The following is a 26,341-nucleotide window of genomic DNA, read 5'->3' as shown; positions in this document are numbered from 1 at the left end:
GTCTTTCCTGACTCCACTACCTCTAATCCTTTCATAAAGCTCTTGCACATGTTTTATTGAATTTAAATTTAGGAATATATTTTGCTGTTACTGTAAACTATATCTTTTTAAAAAATTACATTTTCTTTTTATGGTTGATTCTGGAAATGAAGTTAACTTTTGTATAATAATTTACATTAGCATTTTATTATTCTTATTCTAGTAATTTATCTGTAGTCTTTTAAATAAAAAACTCAAAAAGTACTCTTATTGATTGCAATCCTTACAAACCCTTCTCTTCTGATCCTTACAGCATCACTGTTATCACTGTTTGCTGGCTAGTACTTTGAACAAGAAGTAAGAACATTTTAAACTTTGTTTCTTATGGTAAGGAGAATACTACAAATGATTCTCCACTGAAAGTGGAGATGCCATTTATCAGGTTAGGAAAGTCCCCTTCTATTCCTAGTATGCTTAGCTTTTATCATGAATGAGACTTGTAGTTTAATCAAATGCATTTGCCGAGCAAACATCATGGTTTTGCTCCTTTAATCTACTAATACAGTAAATAATTCTTTTATCTTTTATGCTGAACTAACCTAGTATTCCTGAAATAAACCCAACTGTGTTATTGTGTATTACAGATACTGGCCACCTCATGCGAAGAGTTGACTCATTGGAAAAAGACTCTGATGCTGGGAGGGATTGGGGGCAGGAGGAAAAGGGGACGACAGAGGATGAGATGGCTGGATGGCATTACCGACTTGATGGACATGGGTTTAAGTGAACTCCAGGAGTTGGTGATGGACAGGGAGGCCTGGCGTGCTGCGATTCATGGGGTTGCAAAGGGTCGGACACGACTGAGCGACTGAACTGAACTGAACCTAGTATTCCTGAAATAAACCCAACTGTGTTATTGTATATTACACATACTGCTAGATACAGTGTGCTTATGCAGACTGCAGATACTACTAGATACAGTGTGGTTATATTTTGTATGGTTTTGGTTTTATATCAGATTCAAAGAATAAATTGCGGAGTTCTTTTCTTACTCACTGCAGGAGTTTATTATATAATTCTGTTCCTTGAATGTATGGCTTGGTGTTTTCAATGCAGGAGTATCTCTAATTAGCAATTTAATATCTTTAATGGTGATATGACTAATCAGTCTTTTTATTCCTGAATCAGTTTTCAGGCATTTATCAGTTTCTAGGAATTTGTCAATTTTATCTAAACATTCAAATGTATTTGCATTATGCTGTCTTTACATGCTCTATATGCTCTCTTTTTCCCCTAATATTTTTTTATTTGTGCCTTCTATTTCTTTATAATCTTGCTATAGATTTACATATTTTATTAAGAGCTGTAACAGGAAAATTTTTGACTTCACTGATCTTTTCCATTAGAGATTTCCTTTCTAAAGAATTATCTCCTGTCCTTGGCTTTACCATCTTTTATCTAACATCTCTGTTTTTCTTATTATTTACTTATCTTGGATGCTTGTTAGTTCACTAACTTTCAGCTGCTTTTCTTTCTGAACAGAAGCAGTCAGAACTATAAATTTCCTTCTGAAAGTATCACTTTAGTGGCACCTCCACTGTTTTTGATATGTATTATTTTCATTATTGTTACTGTTCAAATTTAAGTAATTAAATTTGTATTACAATTACTCCTTTTAAAAATTTATTTTTCAAAAAAAAAAAAAAAAAAAAAAAAAACCACATAAGCAAAAGATCGTGAAGCCTGTGAAAGGTTTCTGCTCCCCAAGTTGGTGGAAAACACTAAGTTGGCAGATTGGATTTTTAAATAAAGATTAAAAAAAAAAAAAAAGTAAAAAATTCTTTTTCATTATTAGTTGCTATCACAGCCATATTACAGTCAGAAGTATGGTCTGTATAATACCTGATCTTTCAAATTTGAAATTTGTTTTATGGCTAAGTACATGACCAATTTTTGTAAATCTTCCATGTGAACCAGGGAAGAACATGTATTCTCCAACTGTAGAATACTTGCCTGTTAATAACCAATTTGTTGTGGTAGGCTGAATAATAAGCCCCCACACAAATCTATGCTCTAATCCACAGAACTTGTGAATATTACCTTAAATGGCAAGAGACTCTGCAGATATGATTGCAAGGAATCTTGAGTTTGGGAAATTATCCTGGATTAATCTCTAGGCACTATAGGATCCTTATGAAAGATAGGCAAGAATGTCAAAGGAAGGAGATGGGGTGACATGTAGAGATTGAAATGCTGTGTTCTCAATGCAGAGGAAGAGGCCATGAGCCAAGGAATACAGACAGCCTCTAGACACTGGAAAATGTAAGGAAGTCCATTATCCCCTACAGCCTCCAAAAGGATACCGGCCTGCCAACAACCTGATATTAGATTTCTGACCTTCAGAGCTGAAGGGAATAAACTTGTGATGTTTTAAGCCACTAAGTTTGTGGCAATTTGTTTTAGCAGAAATAGGAAACAAATAAACTTTTGAGGAATTATAGTCAAATCTTCTCTGTCTCACTGGTTTTTTTGGCTGTGTATCTAGCAATTGATAGAAGCAGGCTCCCACTCTAACGGCAATGTTGTCTCTTTCTCCAAGAAGTTCTATCTGCTTGCTTTATATATTCTGAGCCCTTTTAGGATTTATCTGCCTGATGCAATAAACTTTTTAATCAGTATAAGGTAAATCCATTTTATCTTTGGAAATGCATTGTTTGAAAGTCCAGTTTAGCAAAAGTCAACATGACTAGCGTCTGGTTATTATTTGCCAGGGGTATCTTTTTTACATTCCATCCTTTTACATTCACTTTCCTGTATATTTAAGATGTGTCTCTTGTAAGCAGTATATAACTTGATTTTTTAAATACCCAATCTGGAACTGTTTTAATCGGCAAATTCAGGCCACTAACATTTATTTCAGATGTAATTTTTGGAGCTGTTTCTCTGTTTCCATTTATCACATTTCTTCTATGTTTCTTTTTGCCTTCTTGCCTTATTTTGTGTTGGTGGGAGAAGCCTGGAAGTTTTATCTGTTTTTCGTATCCTACTGTCCACCTCACTGCTCTTCTTAAAGTAACTTCAAGTACGTGCTGTTCTCCACCTCCTTCACCACCCTTCAGGGAGACACAATGTGGTTTGCCTCTAAAATGAATAACCTCAAGATGCCAAGCCACACTTTCAATTCTTATGTCTTCTTTCCATCAGCTTTCTTGTTGCTCCAAGATCATGAGTTATCCTTTCTTTGCTATTTTCACTGTACCTAGCCCTAAAGCTGTTTCCAGGAACAGGAAGCAGAAAACCAAGTATATTAAACTTTGACTAAATTAAGGATAAACAGGTTCTGAAGAACACCCTGAAGGATCTACAACACACAAATTTGGTTGGCATCTACTTTGTTTTACTCCCTGAGCTTACTAAATAAGAATCCTCTTGTGACAAAAGTACTATTTATTAAGGGAAAAAAAAAAGCCAATAAATGCTTTGTAAGAATCTTATAAGTGCTATGATTTTCCTTCAATTTGTTATACTACTATAAGGTTAATGAAGTAACCAAATGCTAGAAGTGTGTGTCACTTCTATAGTTGGCAAAAAAGAAAGCTAATGAAAAGAGAAAAGTTTCTTTCAATTTTTGATAAGGACTGACTTAAGTTTAAAAAAATATAATTCTGTAGATGACAATCAAAAACTTAAATTCATACTTTAGTAGTCTACAGTAATTATGAATTTCTATAGATTTAGTAGAAAATAAAAATACAGCTAGAAAAATCTTTTGTGTCACACTTGATTATAAAATCAAGAGTAATTTCATAAAACAAATTTTATCTCTACATATAAAAAATACCATAAAATAAAAAAATATTACATCGCACTTAGGAGGAAGACAGAAAATACACCTCTATAGCTGTTCTTTGTTACTCCTTTATGAAGTGTGTGCTTTTACTCGAATTTCTAGTGCCCAATTATTTAAATGAAAGTTTACCATAATTTACAGCTATCTTTAAATCATAAGCTCCAGGTGAAAAGACATTCTAGTTTACTGAAAATGTAAGCCAGTGACCTGGAAATCTAAAGTGACGTGAATGTCTTCCTGGGATTTCCTGACGGTGTCACTAGTACTTTGGGCTCTCCTGATGACTCAGTGGTAAAGAATCTGCCTGTAACGCAGGATTTGCAGGAGACACAGATTCGATGCCTGGGTTGGGAAGATCCCTTGGAGGAGGAGATGGCAATCCACTCCAGTGTTCTTGCCTGGCAAATCCCATGGACAGAGGAGCCTGATGGGTTATAGTCCTGGGGTCACAAAGAGTTGCACATGGCTGAGCACACACATGCATGCATGACTAGCACTATTTACCATCATAGGTTTGAAACCAGGATCTGCTAAGGCTATCAAAACAATTGTTTTTGCACAAGTATTTATTTACTTAGATTCATGCTTTAACACAAAATAAAGCAGTAGTAAGTTCTTAATAAGTTTGACAACCAAGAGTGCAATCAAAATGTAACAAAACAAGTGTGTCCTCCAAAAACAGACAAACTTCCAGCCAGACCAAAATAACTGCAAGTTTCCTTAAGAAGAAGGATTCACTGAGATGACACATAACTAGTCACAACTTAATGCCTACCAGCTAAAGCAGCATCCTCTTCACTTTCTGAGCCATACTGAAGTGCCATGGTAATTGCAGATAAACGACCCCCTTGGACTGCTCTTTTATTACTACAAGGAAAAAACAAGCAATTAGAAGGCAGGGAAAGATGTTGTAATAATTCGGTTACTTTACAGGAAACAGGAACTGTTAATAAGGCATTCACATCAAAGAAAGGGTTTCTATTCAGCTGCCTACTCAGTTTACTTTGTACTTTTTTATATCCCCCACAGTCAATCTTAACCAAGAAGACTAAGTTTTTGCTCAGAAAAGAGGGACTAGAGATAGAAAACCCTTAAAGCAGGCTACTTGCAGCACTATTCCTTTTTTATGAAAAATAAAGATTCATTCATAATTGCTGGTTAATTCTGAAGATGCTCATATTTTAACAATGAAAATAAAATCTATTATGAACACAAACTCTTTCAGTATTTTACGACACATTTTACTGGTAATTTTAAACACTACCTGACGCACACTTTCTGCTTAAGCATTTCTCAGACATGAAGTCAGGCCTACTATACTTTTTAAATAAATATCTGACAACAAAGTTTCATAAAATCAGCCAACTACACTCAAAGATATTACTTCAAGATAGTCATCAAGAAAATGCTAGCATGCTTATCCTCATAAACATGGGTCAGCTCTCAGACACTCTCTCTCACCGGTAATACTTGCTAGTGGGATTTCTCTCTTCACCAAGGCTGCCTTTACTGTGCGAAGGACCTGTCAGCCTGGTTGCAGCCAAATTTGATGAAGTCCTATCCAGAGACAAGGTTAAAAAAAACTCAGAAAACTAACAGCTGAAATCATAATGCTGGATAAACAAAAAGAAAACAACCATTTTCTTTTTCTTTTCTTAAAAAAAGATACACTCTGGGACTACCCTGGCGGTCCAATGGTTAAGACTCAGTGTTTCCACTGCAGGAGGCAAACGTTCCATTCCTAGTTGGGGGAACTAAGATTCCACATGCCACGGGGCATGGCGGGGAATGGGGGAGGGAAGACTCAAATACTGCCGAGCCTCTACTATGCAGGAGTCTTTGCTCCAAAATCTGGGACTCTGCTACAAACAATAAAAGATGGACAGGGTGCGGAGAAAAGGGAACCCTCTTACACTGTTGGTAGGAATGCAAACTAGCACAGTCACTATGGAGAACAGTGTGGAGATTCCTTAAAAAACTGGAAATAGAACTACCATACGACCCACCAATCCCACTCCTGGGCAAACACACCAAAACTGAAAGAGAAACCAGAACTGAAAGAGACATATCTACCCCAATGTTCACTGCAGCACTGCTTACAATAGCTAGGACATGGAAGCAACCTAAATGTCCATCGGCAGATGAACGCATAAGAAGTTGTGGTACGTACACAATGGAATATTACTCAGCCATTAAGAAGAACACATTTGAGTCAGTTCTAATGAGGTGCATGAAACTAGAGCCTATTATACAGAGTGAAGTAAGCCAGAAAGGAAACACCAATACAGTATATTAACACATATATATGGAATTTAGAAAGATGGTAATGACGACCCTACATGCAAGACAGCAAAAGAGACACAGATGTAAAGAACAGACTTTTAGACTATGTGGGAGAAGGTGAGGGTGGGACGATATGAGAGAACAGCACTGAAACATGTATATTACCATATGTAAATAGATGACCAGTGCAAATTCAATGCATGAAGCAAGGCACCCAAAGCGGGTGCTCTGGGACAACCCTGAGATGGGGAGAGAGGTAGGACGGGGGTTCAGGATAGTGGGACACATGTACACCCATGGATGATTCATGTCGATGTATAGCAAAAACTACAATACGGTAAAGTAGTTAGCCTCCAATTAAAATAAATTAATTAAAAAAAATTATGCTTATAGAAGTTGCCAATGATCAGATGTTAAGTTAGAATATGTTGGCATAAGGGCATTTTTCAATTACTGATATGAAAAAACTTGTTTCTGCTGAATTAAAAAAATTGAAGAGCAAAATCTGGAACTCTGAGCAAAAAAAAAAAAAAAATACACCAGAGTTGATCCCAGACAGTTTATGGTTACTGCAGTGACCAGAGGATCCAGAAACATAGCAAATGTCAAAGTCAGAAAAAAGCTACAAAAGCAGCCACTCGATCTTTCCATTTCAGGTAGAAGCAAATGGAATCCTAGAAGTAAGACGTGTCCAAAGTCACAGTCCCAGCACAAGATAAGCTAGAATCTCCTGACATCTGGCTAAATACTCTTACAGTGAAAATATATGCATCTACTATATAGATGCAAATATCACAATATTATAAGCATACTTTGTTTCATCATGCTTTGTTTTATTAAATGTCACATATACTGCCTTTTTTCTTTTTCTTTTTACAAACTAAAGGTTTGTGGCAATCCTAAATCGAGCAAGTCTGAGCACCACTTTTCCAAAGGCATTGGCTCACTTTGCGTCTCTGTCCCACATTTTGGTAATTCTTGCAATTATTTCAAACCTTTCCATTATTATTATACTTGTTGTGGTGATCTCTGATGCTATCATTGTAAATACTTTGGGGAACCATGATCCATGATCCATGCCCATGTAAGACAGTGAACTTAATAAATGTTGTGTGTGTTCTGACTGCTCCACCAACCAGCTATTCCCCCATCTTTTTCCTTTCTCCTCACTCTCCCTATTTTCTCATACACAAGAATACTGAAAGTAGGTCAATTAATAACCCTACACTGGCCTCTAAGCATTCAAGGGAAAGGAAGAGTTGCACTTTTTTTCCAGTTTCAAGCAAAAGCTACAAATGATTAAGCTCAGTGAGGAAGGCATGTTGAAAGCTGAGATCAGCCGGAACTAGGCCTCCTGCACCAGTTAGCCAAGTCACAAAAGCAAAGGAAAAGTTTTTGAAGGAAATTAGAAGTACTACTCCAGTGAACACAGAAATGATAACACAGTAAGACAGCTTTATTGCTGATAAGAAGAAAGTGTTAGTGGTCTAGACAGAAGGTCAAACCAACCACAACAATCCTGTAAGCCAATGCATAATCCAGAGCAAGGGCCTCTCTTCAATTTGATGAAGGCTGAGAATAAGTTAAGGTGGGGAATAAAAGTCTGAAGCTAGCAGAGACTGGTTCATGAGTTTTAAAGAAAGAAGTCATCTCCATAAAATATAAGTGCAAGGTGAAAGAGCCAGTGCTGATAAAAAAGCAGCAGCCAGTTATCCAGAAGATCTAGCTGAAATTATTAATAAACGTAGCTATACTAAATAACAGATTTTCAATGCAGATAAAATATACTTATCATGGAAGAACAATCCAAGGCTTTCACAACTAGAGAGGAGTCAGTGCCCAGCTTCAAAGTTTCAAAGGACAGGCTGACTCTCTTGATAGGGCTAATGTAGCTGGTGATTTAAAAGTTGAAACCAGTGCTCATTTTACTATTCTGAAAAATCCTAGGGCCCTTAAGAATTATGACAAATATACTCTGCTTGTGCTCAATAAATGGAACAACAAAGCCTGGATGACGGCACATCTGTTTACAACATGGTTCGCTGAATATTTTAAGCCTGCTGTTGAGACCTACTGCTCAAAATTATTTCCAAAACAGTACTGCTCATTGAAAATGCACATGGTCACCTAAGAGCTCTGATGGAGATGTACAAGATTAACGTTGTTTTCATGCCTACAGACACAATATCCATTCTGCAGCCCACGGATCAAAGAGAAATTTCGACTTTTAAGTCTTATTATTGAAGAAATACATTTCATAAGGCTATAGCTGCCGTGGATAGTGATTCCTTTGATGGATCTGGGAAAATTCAACTGAAAACTTTCTGGAAATGATTTGTTATTCTAGATGTCATTAAGAACATTTGTGATTCATGGAAAGAACATGAACATCAATAGGAACTTAGAAGAAGTGGATTCCAACCCTCATGGGTTACTTTGAGGGGTTTAAGACTTCAGTGGAGGAAATAACAGGAGATGGGATAGAAACAGTAAGAGAACTGGAATTAAAAATAGAGCCTGAAGATGTGACTGAACTGCTACAATCTCATGATAAAACTTTAACACTGAGGAGTTACTTTGTATGGATGAGCAAAGAAAGTAGTTTCCTGAGATGGAATCTACTTCTGTGAAAATGCTGTGAAGCCTGTTCAAACAGCAACAAAAGACTGAGAATATTACATAAACTTAGTTGATAAAGCAGCATCAGCATTTCAGAGGACTTACTCCAATTTTGAAAGTTCTCCTGTTATCCAACAGCATCTCATGCTATAGACAAATCATTAGAAAAAGAAGAGTGGACTGACGTGGGACACATCATTGTTGTCTTATTTTAAGGAGCTGGCACAGCCACCTCAAGTTTCAGCAACCACCACCCTGATCAGTCAGCAGCCATCAACAGAAGCAAGACCATTCACCGGCAAAAAAGATTACAACTTGCTGAAGGCTCAGATGATGGTCAGCATTTTTAAGCAATACAGTCTTTTCAAATTAGGGTATACACACAGCTTTTTTAGACCTAATGCTACTGCACACTTAACTACAGTATAGTGTGAACATAGCTTTCATATGCATGGGGAAAGCAAAAAACTTGTGTGACTCACTTTAGTGTGATATTCGCTTTACTGCAGTAGTCTAGAAATGAACCCAGTTATCTCCAAGTTTTGCCTATATATACATGTATTATATGTAATATGCATTATACAAATATGATATACAAATATTTACACACATATTTGTACAAGGCAATAAAAGTACATAGTGGTGTTAAATTTTAAAATTTGTTTCTTTTTAAATAAAGCCCTTCAGCTACAATGAAGGGACTGATTAAGAGTTATTTAACCCTATTCTCTTCAGAATCATATTAGCAACTGTAAATATAACCTTGAAATGCAACATCTTGTTTTTCACTATATTGATTTCACTAGCTATTTTGACAAATAATAAAAGCACAAGAACTTTAAACATTTTTTTAACCTACCTCATTCGAAGGCTTGACTTTGTCATTTCATGTTCAATTTCTGCCTTTTTCATATAAAATATTTTTTTAATAGAATTTGCATCCTGTTAAGATAAAATTACTTAGCTTAGAAAAAGTATAGAAAAAAATGGGCAGTTTAAAATGCCCTCCATCACGTACTGGACACTTTCTATGGCACTCCTTGCATGTGGAGTAGCCTTCCATCCAACATGCAGACAGCTGCATCCTCTAACCTTTCCACAAGCTTTCAAAGCATCTCCGTAATTAAATACAAATTGAGAAGCCTCTCAGCTCTTCCACAACTAGCCAGCTGAAAGATAAAGATCTAATGCTGAACAGGGAAAAACCGGGGTGAGAATACAATGGACTCTACCTGTGTACACTAACCTAAAAATTGAAACAAAAGTATACTTCTAAGATTAAAGAGTAGGCACATAAATTCTGGATGAACATACTTGCTTAAATTAATAGCATATAGCAAATTCAGTTTCCCTTCACTCCAAAATTTAGTTTAGGACCATTAATCAGACCGAAAAGCAAAATTCTTAATTGCATCAACAACTGGTACTATACTACTCAAATCTCTTATCAAGGATTAACAATACAAGGACTTCATTCTTGATTTTCACTCAAAGTTCCTTAATAAATGCAAGATAAAAATTAAAATTAACTACCAAAAGCAACTGAGTCAGCATTCCGTAAATCTAAATGACTTTATTCTCAAAAGGTTTTCTGAGCACCCTTTGCTAAGTTCCCAGTGATAAATTATTAATTTGAGAAATTTCTACAAGCAACAGTTCATTACAGTTCATTTTGTAGAAGGACTACAAAACTTCTAGGAGAGAACTGCAAAGCAATGAAAGTCATTTTACATTGTATACGATACTATACAGAGTGACTTTTATATCAATGAGGTTTAAATGAAGGGACTATATCAATATTTAACTACAAAGTGGACCAAAAATGAACCTTGTGTGGAATAAAAAGAAACATAGGTGAATGGTTTAGAACCAAGGATCTATAGTCAACTGATTTTCAACAAGGTTGCCAGGACAATTCAACAGGGAAAGAACAGTCTTTTTAACATAAGGCACTGGATGAACGTGAACTCCAACCTCACACCTACCTCACGTATATAAAAATAAACTCAAAATGGCTCAAAAATCTAAATGTAAATGCTGCTGCTGCTAAGTCACTTCAGTCGTGTCCTACTCTGTGTGACCCCATAGAAGGCAGCCCACCAGGCTCCCCCATCCCTGGGATTCTCCAGCAAGAACACTGGAGTGGGCTGCCATTTCCTTCTCCAATGCATGAAAGTGAAAAGTGAAAGTGAAGTCACGCAATCGTGTTCAACTCTTAGCGACCCCATGAACTGTAGCCCACCAGGCTCCTACATCCATGGGATTTTCCAGGCAAGAGTACTGGAGTGGGGTGCCATTGCCTAGAACAATAAAATTCTTAGAAGAAAACATAGGTATAAATCTTTGCAGCCTTAGATTAGGTAATGGTTTCTTCAGTAAGACATTAAAAGCACAAGAAATCTAAGAAAAAACAGACAAATTGGGACTTATCAAAATTAAACACTTAATTAAAATTGAGAAGTTTTTTTCTTGGGCATGGGGGGGATGGGATGGGGGGTGGGGTGAGGTTGGGTAGGGGTCCTGCAGCACACAACATGTGGGATCTTAGTTTCCCAACCAGGGTCTGAAACCCCTGCACTGGACTGCCAAGGAATTCCCAAAATTAAAAACTTTTGTGCGTCAAAGGATATCATCATGAAAATGAAAAGACAGTATATAGAATGGGAGAAAATATTTGTAAATCATATGTCGTCTATTGTTTAGATGATAAAAAGAAGTGTAACAATTCAACAATAAAAAGACAGTTAACCCAAGTTAAAAGGGGGACTAAAAATCTGAAAATTTTTTTTCAAAGAGTAAGAAAGGCCAATATGCACATGAAAAGATGTTCAACATCACTAATCATTAGAAAATGCTAATCAGGGGATTCCCTGGTGGCCAAGTGGTTAGGATTCCAGGTTTTCACTGTTCACTGAACTTGTTGGCCCCAACTACAATCATGGGGCACTGGCAAGGAAAAAAAAAGGCTAATCAAAACCATAATGAGACACTACTTCATACCTACTAGAAATAAAACAAAACCAAAAATAGAAACTAGTATTGGTGAGGATGTGGAGAAATTACACTTGCACATTGCTAGTGGGAATGTAGGTGCAGTGGCTTTAAGAATAATTTAAAAACAATTTTAACCTCAAAAAAGTTAAAAATATAGTTTACCATCTGGCCCAGCAATTTCATTCCAAGGTACGTATTCAATAAAAATGAAAATATATGTGCATATAAAAACTTAAACATGAATGTTCACAGCAGCATTATGTATAATAGCCCCAAAGTGGAAGCAACTTAAATGCCTAGCAATTGATGAATGAGTGACTAAAACATGATATATAGATTTAACTGAATACTATTTGGGAATAAAAAGAAATACATGATACAACAGGAACACCTCGAAATCATGATGCTAAGCGAAAGAAGCCAGTCACAAAGGACTACAAATTGTAAGGTTCCATTTATATGAAATGTTGAAAACAGGTAAATTCACAGAGATAGAAAGTAGACTGGTGGCAGTTGCCTAGGGTTAGGAAGACTGGGAATGGCAACCCACTCCAGTACTCTTGCCTGGAAAATCCCATGGGTGGAGGAGCCTGGTAGGATGCAGTCCATGGGGTCGCTGAGAGTCGGACACAACTGAGCGACTTCCCTTTCACTTTTCACTTTCATGCACTGGAGAAGGAAATGGCAACCCACTCCAGTGTTCTTGCCTGGAGAATCCAGGGACGGGGGAGCCTGGTGGGCTGCTGTCTATGGGGTTGCACAGAGCTGGGACATGACTGAAGCGACTTAGCAGCAGCAGCAGGGAGACTGGGAGGAGATGGACAGTGACTGCTAATTCATTGTGGTGACGGCTACACAACTCAGTGAACATACTAAAAGTCATTAAATGATACACTTTGGGTAAAATGTATGGTATGTGGTTCTTATACAAAAATATTGGCTCTAAATTAAAATCTGTATTCTTATCAATGAAAGCAACAACAACAAAACTAACCTTGAACACTTGAGAACCAGGCTCATTGTAAGTTTTGGCATTTTTTGCTAGGAGATCTATATCTTTGGCCATTGCGTGAATACTCTTGTAGCTTCCATTCTATAGTAAACAATAAAATACAGCAGTTATTCTTAAAAGACAGTTAAGCAACATGACCTTAAAAAAAAACTCCATATATTTTTAAACTCTCACCATACTCTTAAGACTTTATTGGAAAGTACATATGTGAACAACATATAAAGTCATCTCTTTTATAGACTATTACTACTGTCCATTTACAAAGAAGTTTTTGAGATAGGTAACAAAACCAGAGCTACATTATTCTCATAAAAACAACTTATATTTAAAAAAAAAATCAGATAAAGTAAAAGTTGTTTTATTTACCAAATATACAGTGTTTACTCTGGGCCAACCACTGTTCTAAATGTTTCATGAAAACTAATTCATTAAAGAGTACAGACATTGGAGTGAGACTATCTGGATTCAAATCCTAAGCCTTAAAAAAAAAAATCCTACCTCTTCTCATTAGTTGATGACTCAGGCAAGTGACTTACCATCTCTGTGTTTTCGTTTTCTTATCTGTAAATAACAGTATCTTCCTCACAGAGGTGTTATAAGAATTAACTAGCCAACACAGAGCAACTGTACAGCAAGTCTATCTATACTGCTGAAGACACAGGGAGGGGGAAACACAAAGAGGACAGAGCATTTTCACTAACCTTACACTCTTAATGTTTGTTGTAGTTAACTTTTACTCTGAAATATCCTAAAACTATTTGGAAGCCAATAAAAATAAACAACAAGCCTTTCATTGACAATGTACCTTTCACAATCAAAAATGTCCATGACCAATGTGCTTTAATTTTTGTCCTGAGAGCAAAACTTACTAAAACTATAACACTTAAGTCAATGAAAATTTTGCTTTCCTTCCTACAGAAAAAATGCAAAAGGGATGCTATGCTGATTCCTCCAAAGCTATACTCAGTAACACCTCTAATTTGTTTACATTACATTGCTATTAATAACAACTCCTTACAGAAATATCCGCTTCTGTTCTTTAAAAGGCCTAAAAAATGACCATAGGCCAATATGCCCTAAACCACATATTTCTACATATGGTACACCTTCATACCTGTATCCTCTGGGCAATGGTCTTGAGATCTATAGGCTCCTTAATAATTGCATAATAGTCTGGATATTGCTGAAAAACAAAACCCAGGCATGCTTAATAAGTGCAAGTATCCAGCTAATGAGATAACAAGGAAGTACAATGACCATCTGTTAATCAATTGAGCAGCTTTTGAGATAAAAGCTAAAGACACAGTTGTACAGCATATTTTCTGTTATACTTGAAGCAGAAATCATTTGATTTTTACAAGCTTCATGAGATACCCAAGAGCACACTGTAGGACCTTACAGTTACTTTTTGGTTATATAACTAATATACCACAATTTAATGTTTTTAAATTTCCTAAATCCACAGATCACACAATTTTATATTTAAGATCCCAAGATATCTATGTGGGGAAATGAAGCAGAGGTTTTCAAAGAGTTTATTATAAGATCTTTTAATTTAGCAATCTATAACACAATTATATCCTATTTCATATGAAATACTAAGGACCTATAAGAAATCAGGGTACAAAATTATTTAGTTGCTAAGTCACGTCTGATTCTTGTGACCCCACATACTGTAGCCCGCCAGGCTCCTCTGTTCATGGGATTTCCCAGGCCAGAATACTGGAGTGGGTTGCCATTTCCTTCTCCAGGGGATCTTCCCAACCCAATCTCTATTCCTGACTGAGCAGCTTCACTTTTTACAGAAACTGTACTTTTATTTCCTTACTGTGGTTAAAAAAAAATACATAAAATTTACTGTTTAACCTTTTTAAGTGTACAGTTCAGCAGCTTTAAATACATTTACATTATTGTGCAACCATCACCATTATCCATCTCCAGAACTTTTCATCTTCCCAAGCTGAAATTTCATACCCTTTCAACAATAACTCTCCACCTTCCCCTCCTTCAACCCCTGGAAATCACAATTTTACTTTTTCTTTCTATGAATTTGGCTGTTAAGTACTTCCTAAAGAAGTATCATACAATATTTAGAAAAGTACATACTTCCTAAAAGAAGGATCATACAATATTTGTTCTTTACGACTGGCTTATTTCACTTACCATGATGTGTTCAGGGTTTATTCTTATTGTAGCATGGGTCAAGACTGTCATTCTTTTTAAAGGCTGAGTAATACTCCACGGTGTTTATATACTACACTTTATTTATCTATTCACATATCGAGGAACACCTGAGCTTTTTCCATGTTTCAGCTATTGTGAATTATACTGCTAGGAACACGGTTGTACAAATATCTCATTAAGACCCTGATTTCACTCTTCTAGGTATATATCTAAAGCTGAATTGCCGGATCATATGATAATTCCATATGCAATTTTTAATGAACTGTCATACTGTTTTTCTTTTCTTAACATTTTAAACATATGACAAACATAAACCAGTATATTTTTTCTAATCAGATTCACACTTCAGACAGCAGTGTTCAGATACCCTATTTCTAATGTCATAATTGTCCTACAACTAGTGTTGTTGATGACTGATGGGTAAAGCTACACGCCACCTGTCAGTCAACAAACACTTCTTGCAAGCCTCTGACATGCTGGGTTCCAACTACATGACAGGGACACAGAAGAAAATATGTCAGAGTCTTCATCCTTAAGAAATTCAGTCCTTGTTCTTAAAGAGAAAATGCTCACAAGGAGTTATAATGGAGTACTTCTTAAAGTATGTGTACAGTGGAGTACCTCTGAAAGTATGTCCTTATCCAGAAATACAAGAATGTGAAGGTCATAGAAATTTTTGCAGTTCCAAAAGCTAAAGTGGAACATCAGCTATGTTAATTGCTCTTTGGGTGTGAAGACACATGGGGCTCTAACACTTTTAAAGGGTTCCACTGGTCTAGAAAACCTCTTCCATGTTGGGGTAGAAGAGTAGTTATCAGGAAGAAGTTAATTATCTTCCTCTCATTCTGACTCTTGAGCAGAGAATATTTCTTCTCTTTTATAAATAAAAGGTTTAATTTATGTGCTTATTTTATCACTTAAGAATCATGAATCTAAAAAAAAAAAAAAAGAATCATGAATCTTAGAAACAACCTACAACGTGGATAAATCATGAAGATACTAGGCTAAGTGAAATAAGCCAGACACAAACAAATACTGTATGATTTCTCTTAAATGAGGTACTTAGTGTAGTCAAGTTCAGAGGAGCAGAACTGTGGTTTCCAGGAACCGGCAGGAGGGAAAAGTAGGGAGTTCCTGTTTAATAGGTAGGAAGATGAAGAAGTTTTGGAAAGAAATGGTTGTGACAGCTGCACAATAATATGACTGCACTTAACGCCACTGAACTTTGTACTTAAATTGGTTAAAAGGTAAATCTTAGATTATTGCATATTTTACGACCACAAAAATGAAAAAACAAACAAAAACAATTTCTAATCATAAAACCAAACACACAAACAAAAAATCTATAACCTTTTGCTGAAGTAAAATGACAGAACATATCCTATATGCTTACTGCTGAGGCCATGAGGAGGATCTCTCGGCTACCTCCAACGCCTTCCATTACCCTTACTCTATTTACTAAGAAGTAAGAGAATTTATGAAGTACTTAAAAAAGAATAAAATCAACACTTTAATCCACTTGTCTTTAACTACATCACTTACCACTTTAGAAGGCAGCTTCTGAAAAAGTTCGCTTATGAGACGTCCTGATGGATTTGTGGCTACAACTATGGCTTCAAGAAGCTGCTCCAGGATCTCCTTCAAGTAACCTGGAGAAGACTGGAAGTACGGGAGTATGAGGAATGAGAGACGAAAGGAATAAGAAAAATCCAAAAGTAAATGCCGATATTAAACAGCTTCTAAAATTTTAAAGCCAATTCAAAAGAGCAACTTCTAAACTTACATTAAGTACAATTTTCATGAATATCACACTTTAGACTCACAATAAATATTCAACATATAAGACAAGTGATTAGCTGAGACTCCCCTACCACACAGCTCAGAGAAGAATCAATGTAACACTGATGAAAGCAGACTAGAATATTCATATTTAAGTCATTTACTTACTAGTTAAAATGTAACACCAAAGTTAGCTTCAAAGAGGAGAATTATGTCCTATAAGCAAGATTCCTCTCCTCCCAGCCCAACCAGTTACTCTGGAAACGTGTTGCAGATGACAAAGACAGCAGGGTGTATGAATGCATTCACAAAACTTATTCTCTGGATGTCTATTTAAAGTTGCAGAGGAGAGATACAATTCCTTTTACTGTTCTTTTTCTTCTTTTTAAACGTGTGCACTCAATCAGCAAATCAAATATTTTCAGTCCCTACATGTCAGGCAGAATCTAGATGTCTGAATAGGTGAGCAAGGTGATAGCTTTTTGGAGCTATCATTCTACTTGAGGAAGACAGAGAGTAAACATATAAACTAATACTAGACACTTATTCCACATACAGTGATAAAAACTGAAGATCACACAACAGCATGATATGATGATGGGAAAGGAGGAGCAGAGAGCAAACAATCTGATAGAGTGGTTAGGAAAGTCTTTTCCCAGTTTACACTGGGATGTTAGAATAATGCAAAGGAGATAGTCACAGGCAGAGCCAAAGGAAGCAGAAGCACAAGCAACTGCAAAATTCCAGAGGCAGGAAGACACGTGACATGTTCTAGGAACAGAAACCAACCTAACCCACAAAAATATTCCTAACTAAGGTGATTCCATCAACTTTGCAACTTTCAATCACAACACAGCCTGCCTTTACATAATACCTCAATCTAACAACACTGGTTGTCCCAGATCCCTTGTCATTGGAGTGGGGCTCTCTGGTTGTGTGTCTGTTTACCCTTCCAGTTACCAACACGACTGCACAGAAAGCCTAGCTGCAACAGTGGCCATGAGAAATCACAAGCAGGGGCCTTGTCAACCTCCCAGCAGCCGATCCATCACCCATTCCGGTGGCACACGTACTCCTTCCGTCACTGCGCCTTGACTGTCTTGCCCGTCTTCATCATCATCTTCGTCATCTGCTTCTCCCTTCTGAACAAACTCATTTCTTGTTCGAAGGTACAAATCCCAGAGTTTGCAAGCAGCTTTATATTCAGGAGAATCTGGCTGTACATTAGCAAAGAGAAGAGGAAAAGATATCACTTAGCATTTTATTAGAAATCAATGACTATTTCTAAAGCATCCTGTTCCAACAGATTGGTACACTAAGATATAACTTTGAAAACTATCACAAATTTTAAAATTCTTGTAAGTAAATGATACGTGGGCCTCAATTCTCTTCTGAAAAACTAAGTGTATGTTTTAAAGGCATTCTGAAATCAAATAATTTTATTAATTCTATTTATGTCCTATCTCATTACAAAGAGCCTTGAAGAATATAAATAATTTGCTAAATTAAGGGTAATTATTACTAATACACTTTGCATGAACATTCATGCAAAGATGGGCTCAATAAAGGACAGAAATGGTATGGACCTTAGAGAAGCAGAAGATATTAAGAAGAGGCAGCAAGAATACACAGAAGAACTATACAAAAAATATCTTCATGACCCAGATAATCACAATGATGTGATCACTCACCTAGAGCCAGACATCCTGGAACGTGAAGTCAAGCAGGCCTTACGAAGTATCACTATGAACAAAGTTAGTGGAGGTGATGGAATTACAGTTGAGCTATTTCAAATCCTAAAAGATGATGCTGTGGAAGTGCTGCACTCAATATGCCAGCAAATTTGGAAAACTCAGCAGTGGCCACAGGACTGAAAAAGATCAGTTTTCATTCCAATCCCAAAGGAAGGAAATGCCAAAGAATGTTCAAACTACTGCACAACTGCACTCATCTCACACGGTAGTAAAGTAATGCTCAAAATTCTCCAAGCCAGGCTTCAGCACTATGTGAACCATGAACTTCCAGATGTTCAAGCTGGTTTTAGAAAAGGCAGAGGAACCAGAGATCAAATTGCCACCATCTGCTGGATCATGGAAAAAGCAAGAGAGTTCCAGAAAAACATCTATTTCTGCTTTATTGACTATGCCAAAGCCTTTGACTGTGGATCACAATAAACTGTGGAAAATTCTGAAAGAGGTAGGAATGCTAGACCACCTGATGTGCCTCCTGAGAAACCTATATGCAGGTCAGGAAGCAACAGTTAGAACTGGACATTGAACAGACTGGTTCCAAATAGGAAAAGGAGTACGTCAAGGCTATATATTGTCACCCTACTTATTTAACTTACATGCAGAGTACATCATGAGAAACACTGGGCTGGATGAAGCACAAGCTGGAATCAAGACTGCCAGAAGAAATACCAATAACCTCAGATATGCAGATGACACCACCCTTATGGCAGAAAGTGAAGAAGAACTAAAGAGCCTCTTGATGAACGTGAAAGAGGAGAGTGAAAAAGTTGGCTTAAAGTTCAACATTCAGAAAACTAAGATCATGGCATCCGGTCCCATCACTTCATGGCAAATAGATGGGGAAACAGTGGCTGGCTTTATTTTTGGGGGCTCCAAAATCACTGCAGATGGTGATTGCACCATGAAATTAAAAGACGCTTACTCCTTGGAAGGAAAGTTATGACCAACCTAGACAGCATATTAAAAAGCAAAGACATTACTTTGCCAACAAAGGTCCGTCTAGTCAAGGCTATGGTTTTTCCAATAGTCAGGTATGGATGTGAAAGTTGGACTATAAAGAAAGCTGAGCACCAAAGAATTGATGCTTTTGAACTGTGGTGTTGGAGAAGACTCTTGGGAGTCCCTTGGACTGCAAGGAGATCCAACCAGTCCATCCTAAAGGAAATCAGTCCTGGGTGTTCACTGGAAGGATTGATGTTGAAGCTGAAAGTCCAATATTTTGGCCACCTGATGTGAAGAGCTGACTCATTTGAAAAGACCCTGATGTTTGGAAAGATTTAAGGTTGGAGAAGGGGACGACAGAGGATGAGATGGTTGGATGGCATCACCAACTCAATGGACATGAGTTTGGGTAAACTCCAGGAGTTGGTGATGGACAGGGAGGCCTGGCCTGCTGCGGTTCACGAGGTCGCAAAGAGTCGGACATGACTGAGTGACTGAACTGAACTGAACAGGTTACTCATACACTAAGAAAGACAATTTAAAGGATAAGACCCAATTTAAGGGGTACAAGTCTAAATGAGAGAAGTTAATGACTGCCTTGATTTTCATTTCTATTCTTCAACTATTTAAAACCTTATTTGAATATTTTCTTTTCTTGAAGGATAGAGGGGATAAACTAACCAAAACTTTCCAGTAACAACAATGCTGGATGTCATGTAAAATGAACAGTAAACTTTTAAAAATGCATCCATGTGCTGCCAGTAAGGAATAAGCAGTGTTCACAAAAGCAAGAACAGAGTAAAAGTAGGAACCTGGATAAGCAAGCAATACACTGAAGCCAATGTTTACCTTGAGGCTACCTATAAGACAAGATGCTTATAGTTTTCAAGAGCTTTAGCTTTCAAATGTCTTTGAGGCTACAAGGACAAGAGACACAGGCCAGGCTCCACCATAAGCTGGGACTTCAAAGGCTATGGCTGCAGTGTAACTGGGAATTAAAAACAAGTCAGTTTTTGTGCTGCCAAGGAACAAGGTAGACCACCCACCTCAACCTCCACCCAGCTCAACCCATGGCACTGCAGGGAGAGGAGAGGCATGAGATAAATCTCCTCTGAGAACTCTTCAGCATAAGCTAGTCCTAACAAAGAGAGGCCAGATAAGCAACCTGAGATAAGCAACAAATCTTCTCCAGAAGAACTTCAACTTAAGAATCTCCAGTCTCCAAGAAATATAAGCTCATAGTCAAAATGGATGAAACACGTGTGACTAAGAGTCACAAGAGAAAGCAAGCATAAATGACAGCAAACACACACATGTAAGTAATTCAGGTACTAAATTATCTGCTGCAGAATAAAAAATAAGCATGCTGAATATGTTTAAAGAAATAATAGGACTGAAGATACAACCAATTCCCTCAAAAGAAACTACTTCCAAAATAAGGAAAATATAAACATTAAAAGGTAAAAACTCAGTAGATTGAGCAGATTTCAAAGAAAAAAGTAAGAACTAAAGATATTACCTAAAAAGCAACACTGACACAATAAAAGGGCTCTACATAAAGTTAACAGAAATGGAAATCTAGGGAAATTCTAATATAACATCCAATCAGAGTCCTACAGGAGAAGAGAGAATGGGGCAAGGGCAATATACAAAGACATACAACTTTTCAGAACTGATGAAAAACACCAACCCAAAGATTCAGACAGATCTACAATTCCCAAATTCTATAAATAAGAAGACAATCATATCTACACATATCACAGTGAAACTGTGGAGTATAAAGACAAAAAGAAGATACTTAAGATAGAAAGAAGAGAGAGATAACTTTCAAGGGAACTACAGTTATACTGACAGATGACTTCTCAATAGCAATATAAGAATGAAGAATAAAGAGAGTAGTATGTTTGTGAGTAAAAATACTGACTATATAAAAATAACATTATTTTATGGGATTAAAAATTTGTCACAATAGAACTAAAATACAAAACATCAGAAGCATAAATAAAAAGATCAGTTACATTATTTTAAGGTTTTACATTATTTAGAAGGATGTTTAAAATACTGATTAATACTTGACTTTGAAAAATTAATTATGCATATTAGAACTTCTTGGATAAGAGCATATTATTAATGGATCTGACAACTTTCAAATTATAGAAGAAATTTAAAACAAAATAAAACCAAGAAAAATATGAAGGAAAAAACACCCAAAACAAGGCAGAGAAACAAAAAAAGAAAAAAATTACAAAATGAGATAAATAGAAAGTAGAAATTTAAATGATAGGAATACAGCCAAATGTAATAATTACTAAAACTGTAAAGAGATAAAATGCTTCAGTTAAAAGGTGAAGATCATCAACTAGATTAACAGAAATTCAATTATATGGGGCTTACAAGAGATACACTAGCATTAAAAAGATATGAAGAGGTTGGAAATAAGAGAATAGAAAAAATAAGGTGAATACAAAAATAAAGCTGCTATTATTTTACGTGTAATAATATCAGATAAAACAAAATTCAAAAAAGACAATAATAACAATAAAGAAAACTACTGCTACTGCTAAGTCGCTTCAGTTGTGTCCGACTCTGTGCGACCCCATAGAGGGCAGCCCACCAGGCTCCTCCGTCCATGGGATTTTCCAGGCGAGAGTACTGGAGTGGGGTGCCATTGCCTTCTCCAATGCATGAAAGTGAAAAGTGAAAGTGAAGTTGCTCAGTCGTGCCCGACTCTTAGCGACCCCATGGACTGCAGCCCACCAGGCTCCTCCGTCCATGGGATTTTCCAGGCAAGAGTACCGGAGTGGGGTGCCATAATGCAAAAGCAATGTACTAGGACAATATAACAATTTCAACTTGTATGCTCCTATTTGCATACTTTCAAAGTATATAAAGAAAAAATCAGTATGGCTAATAAGGAGAAATAGACAAATCTATCATCAGTTGGATTTTATAGCACATCATTTGGAAACTAGATAGTTCATGCAGATAAATCAGGATATAAATGATATCAGCAACATAATTAAAAAGCTAGATCCAATGGACACATATAGTGTACTGTACCCAATGAACAGCACTCTTGCTATATATTCACAAAATTTATAGCAACTTTATTCACTACTGTTAAAGCAGAAACAACCCAAATGTACATCAACTAAGACACAAACAAAATATGATACATATTCGTATAATGGAATATTATTCAGCTATAAAAAAGGAACTAAGTACTAATAAAGGTTATGACAAGAATGCACTTTGAAGAAACTGTGCACAGTGAGAAAAGCTAGTCATCCATACCGTTCAGGATTCCATTTATATGCAAAGCCCTGAAAAGGGAAGTCCATACAAAAGGAAAGTAGATTGCAGAAGCTAGAAGCTAGGAGAGGGGGAAATGAAGTTATGCTTGTTAATGGGCATGGTTTTCTTTTTGAGGTAATGAAAAAATTCTGGAGTTTGACAGTGGTGATGGTTGCACAACTTTCAAATATATTAACCTCCCTCCCCAAATTCTACACTTTAAAAAGTGTGTGAATTATATCTCAAAGAAAAAATACATACACACAACATTAAGAATTAATTTAACAGTATTTTTACAGAATCTAAATAAAAAAAAAAACATTTAAAGCTTTGCTAAAAAGACAAATGAGTGAAGATGTACCAAATTTACAGACCGGAATAATAAACATCACGATTATGTCAATTCTCCAAAACACAATCTACAGAGTCAATGCAATTCCAATACAAACTCAAACAATTTTTTTGGTGCTTGTTGACTTAACACACTAATATTAAAAAGTATAAGGAAAGGGCCAAGAATAATCAAAACAGTTTCCCTGCCAGACAAGAAAATTATAAAATCAAAGAAATTAAGGTAGATATAGAATAGCCTAGTTTTAGATAAACTGGCCAGAACAAGAGGAACAGAATAAAGACCAGAAAGAGACCCACAGCACCTGGAAGCAATGCCAGCAGTAACAGCACAGACAAATGTGAAGTGAATGGCCATTTCAAGGTGCAGCTTATACCTGTGGGAAAAGCAAATCCCTAGCTCATAGGAGACACACTCAATCCCAGGTACACTAAAGGCATATATACGAAAGACAAAACTATTAAACTGTTGGGAGAAAAGAATATCTTTACAATCTTTGTGGAGGAGAGATTTCTGAAATAAGACATAGAGAAGGATAAAACACAAAGTTAAAGACTAAGAAATCTGACTATTTTAAAATAAAATTTTAAAAAACTTCTGTTCATCAAAAGACGCCACAAAGAGTGAAAAAACAGCCACCCCGTGGGAGAGGATATTTGCAACACATATAACCAAAAAAGGATTAGCACCTAGAACAAAAAAATTTCTAAAAATAAACATGAAAATCACAAACCCAAGAGACAAACGGGTAAAAGATTTGAGCAGACACAGAAGAAACAACAATGGTTCATAATCATATTAATCTTCAGTTTCTTTACTAAGAAGAGAAATACAAACTCAAACTATCAAATGAAAAATCACTACTTACCTATCAGACTGATAAATATTAAAAAGCCACACAATTATCAAATTGGGTATCTTCCAAATATGATGCTCTCTTACCTTATAATAGGCCTTTGCATTGTTGAAAAGCAGCTGGAAGTCAGCAGTGAGCAGATTAACATCATCGTACTCTTCCATTTTCAGTTTCTGCTGGATTTTCATCAAGTCAATGGGCTGAGAAACCACTTCATAATAGTCTGGTTGATTTCTGTCAATAATTTAATGATTTTCAAAAAGTAATAATCAAAAGCCTATAAAACGTGATGTCTCAAAACTATCTGTGGTAATGCCCAACACTCCCAAGTAAGAGAGCATACTAGACTTACTCCCATGATCAGAACTCAGAGGGAATAACAAAAGTAAGATGAATACGCATGCCCTTTTCAAAATACCTATTAGTGATTAAAAAAAAAACCCTAAATTTATTATCTGTAATGGTCTCTTATATGCTAAATATTTAAGATTTAGGGAACCAATACTAAAACCATGTCAATGGTATCTTCTGCAAATGAAAATGACTTACCTTTCGTGGGGTTCAAAAAAACAGGTATGCTTCAAAGCATTTTATAAACTTACAAAATGGACTGTCCTTCTTCAGGTAGTGACCACAGAACTTTCTCTGCCAAGTGCTATCAAGTGCCTAGTATATATGGTGCTCTAACATCAAGTACTTAAGTTACAAAAGAAAAAGATGAGGCCCTTGGCACAAGGAGCTTACCAAAGATAAAAGAGCATAATACACGAACAAACATGACTAAACTATATTTAAAAAAAGGCATGGGAATGATAAACACAAAATTCAGGATAATGGTTATCTCTTGGAGGGAAGGGGACACTTTAAAGGTAGTTATAATAACATTTTAAGTTGGCTTTTGGTTCATGGATGTTTATTATTATTTCTTCTGGCTTTTTTCAAAAGTTCCACGAGACAAGGAAATCTTCTGAAAAATTACCTAATCAGCTATTGTTTTTCAATTTTCCCTCAGGGGTAGATAAAACTCATCCTAGATGTGTAAGAGGGTAAGTTACAACTATGAAGAACACCATGGTTGCTAAGACACATGTTTCAGTCATGTGCATTTAATTTTTAAAAGCTTTTCATATTAACATAAAAATTTCAAGCATAGTACAAAAAGCGTTTTTTTCTGAACCATTTGAGAGTAAGCTGATGAAGAATTTAGTGTGTTTCTCCTACAAAAAGGGACTTCAGGACTTTGCTGGTGGCATAGTGGATAGGAATTCGCCTGCCCATACAGGGGACACAGGTTTGATCCCTGGTCTGGGAAGATTCCACATGCCACAGAGTAACTAAGCACACGTGCCACAACCACTGAGCCTGTGCTCCAGAGCCCACGAGCCACAGCTACTGACGCCGGCATCCTACAACCAACAACGCCCTCACACCCAGAGCCTGTGCTCCATGAAAGCAGCCTGCGACACGGCTACTGTCCCCAAGCCCTTTCCTGTGCGCCCATCGCGTGTCTCCCTTGCAGATTCCTACCCTTGCTCAGCCTTAACTAATGACTCTAGATTAAACTCTACAGAAAGGAAAAGGAAGAACAAATTAGGTTTTTAAAAACCCTTATCAAGTGTTTACAATTTTACTGATTTATAAAATTAAGTCTGAGGGGATAAAAGGAGCATTCAATCTGCTCTTCAAAGAGTGTAAGAACATAAAAGTCTCAGCGAGTGATCAGATCAGATCAGTCGCTCAGTCGTGTCCGACTCTTTGCGACCCCATGAATCGCAGCACACCAGGCCTCCCTGTCCAACACCAACTCCCAGAGTTCACTAAGACTCACGTCCATCGAGTCAGTGATGCCATCCAGCCATCTCATCCTCTGTCTTCCCCTTCACCTCCTGCCCCCAATCCCTCCCAGCATCAGAGTCTTTTCCAATGAGTCAACTCTTCACATGAGGTGGCCAAAGTACTGGAGTTTCAGCTTTAGCATCATTCCTTCCAAAGAAATCCCAGGACTGATCTCCTTCAGAATGGACTGGTTGGATCTCCTTGCAGTCCAAGGGACTCTCAAGAGTCTTCTCCAACACCACAGTTCAAAAGCATTAATTCTTCGGCGCTCAGCCGGTGATAATGAAGACCTAATACCAATGCTGCCAGTGGTACCAAGGGACTTTCTCAGAGCAAGCTTTAGGGCTGTGTTCACTTGATATCCAAAGATGGCTCTCTCCACCTGGCCCTCATGGGCCACAGTGTACTGTTTACTGAGGCTGGGCCTCAACAAACCCTCAGGCGATCATCTGTAGACAACTGGGAATCCGTTAAGGACACATAACCTAGAAAGGACACTATATCCCGGAAGCCCTGCAAGGGGGCTCCTCACAAACATTTTCAGAATTACCACACAGAAAAAAAGGACCAGGATCCAAACATTCCACGCTACGTAATTTGGTCAAAACAA

The 26,341-nt window shown here is 36.9% G+C and overlaps 1 protein-coding gene across 1 annotated transcript in view; it reads right to left on the bottom strand.

Moving 5' to 3' along the window:
* The window catches only part of PBRM1 (polybromo 1), a 106,935-nt gene that overhangs the window by 67,115 nt on the left and 13,479 nt on the right, over positions 1-26,341 (bottom strand). The window contains 8 exon segments of the mRNA XM_070360176.1: positions 4,605-4,696; positions 5,291-5,386; positions 9,591-9,673; positions 12,720-12,818; positions 13,852-13,920; positions 16,464-16,580; positions 17,774-17,917; positions 23,982-24,129. Coding sequence (XP_070216277.1) covers positions 4,605-4,696; positions 5,291-5,386; positions 9,591-9,673; positions 12,720-12,818; positions 13,852-13,920; positions 16,464-16,580; positions 17,774-17,917; positions 23,982-24,129 — 848 coding nt within the window.

The sequence above is a fragment of the Bos mutus genome, chromosome 22, assembly GCF_027580195.1.
Source record: "Bos mutus isolate GX-2022 chromosome 22, NWIPB_WYAK_1.1, whole genome shotgun sequence".
Lineage (NCBI taxonomy): Eukaryota > Metazoa > Chordata > Mammalia > Artiodactyla > Bovidae > Bos > Bos mutus.
Note: the sequence above shows the minus strand (reverse complement) of the source record. Positions and strands in the feature narration are given on the sequence as shown.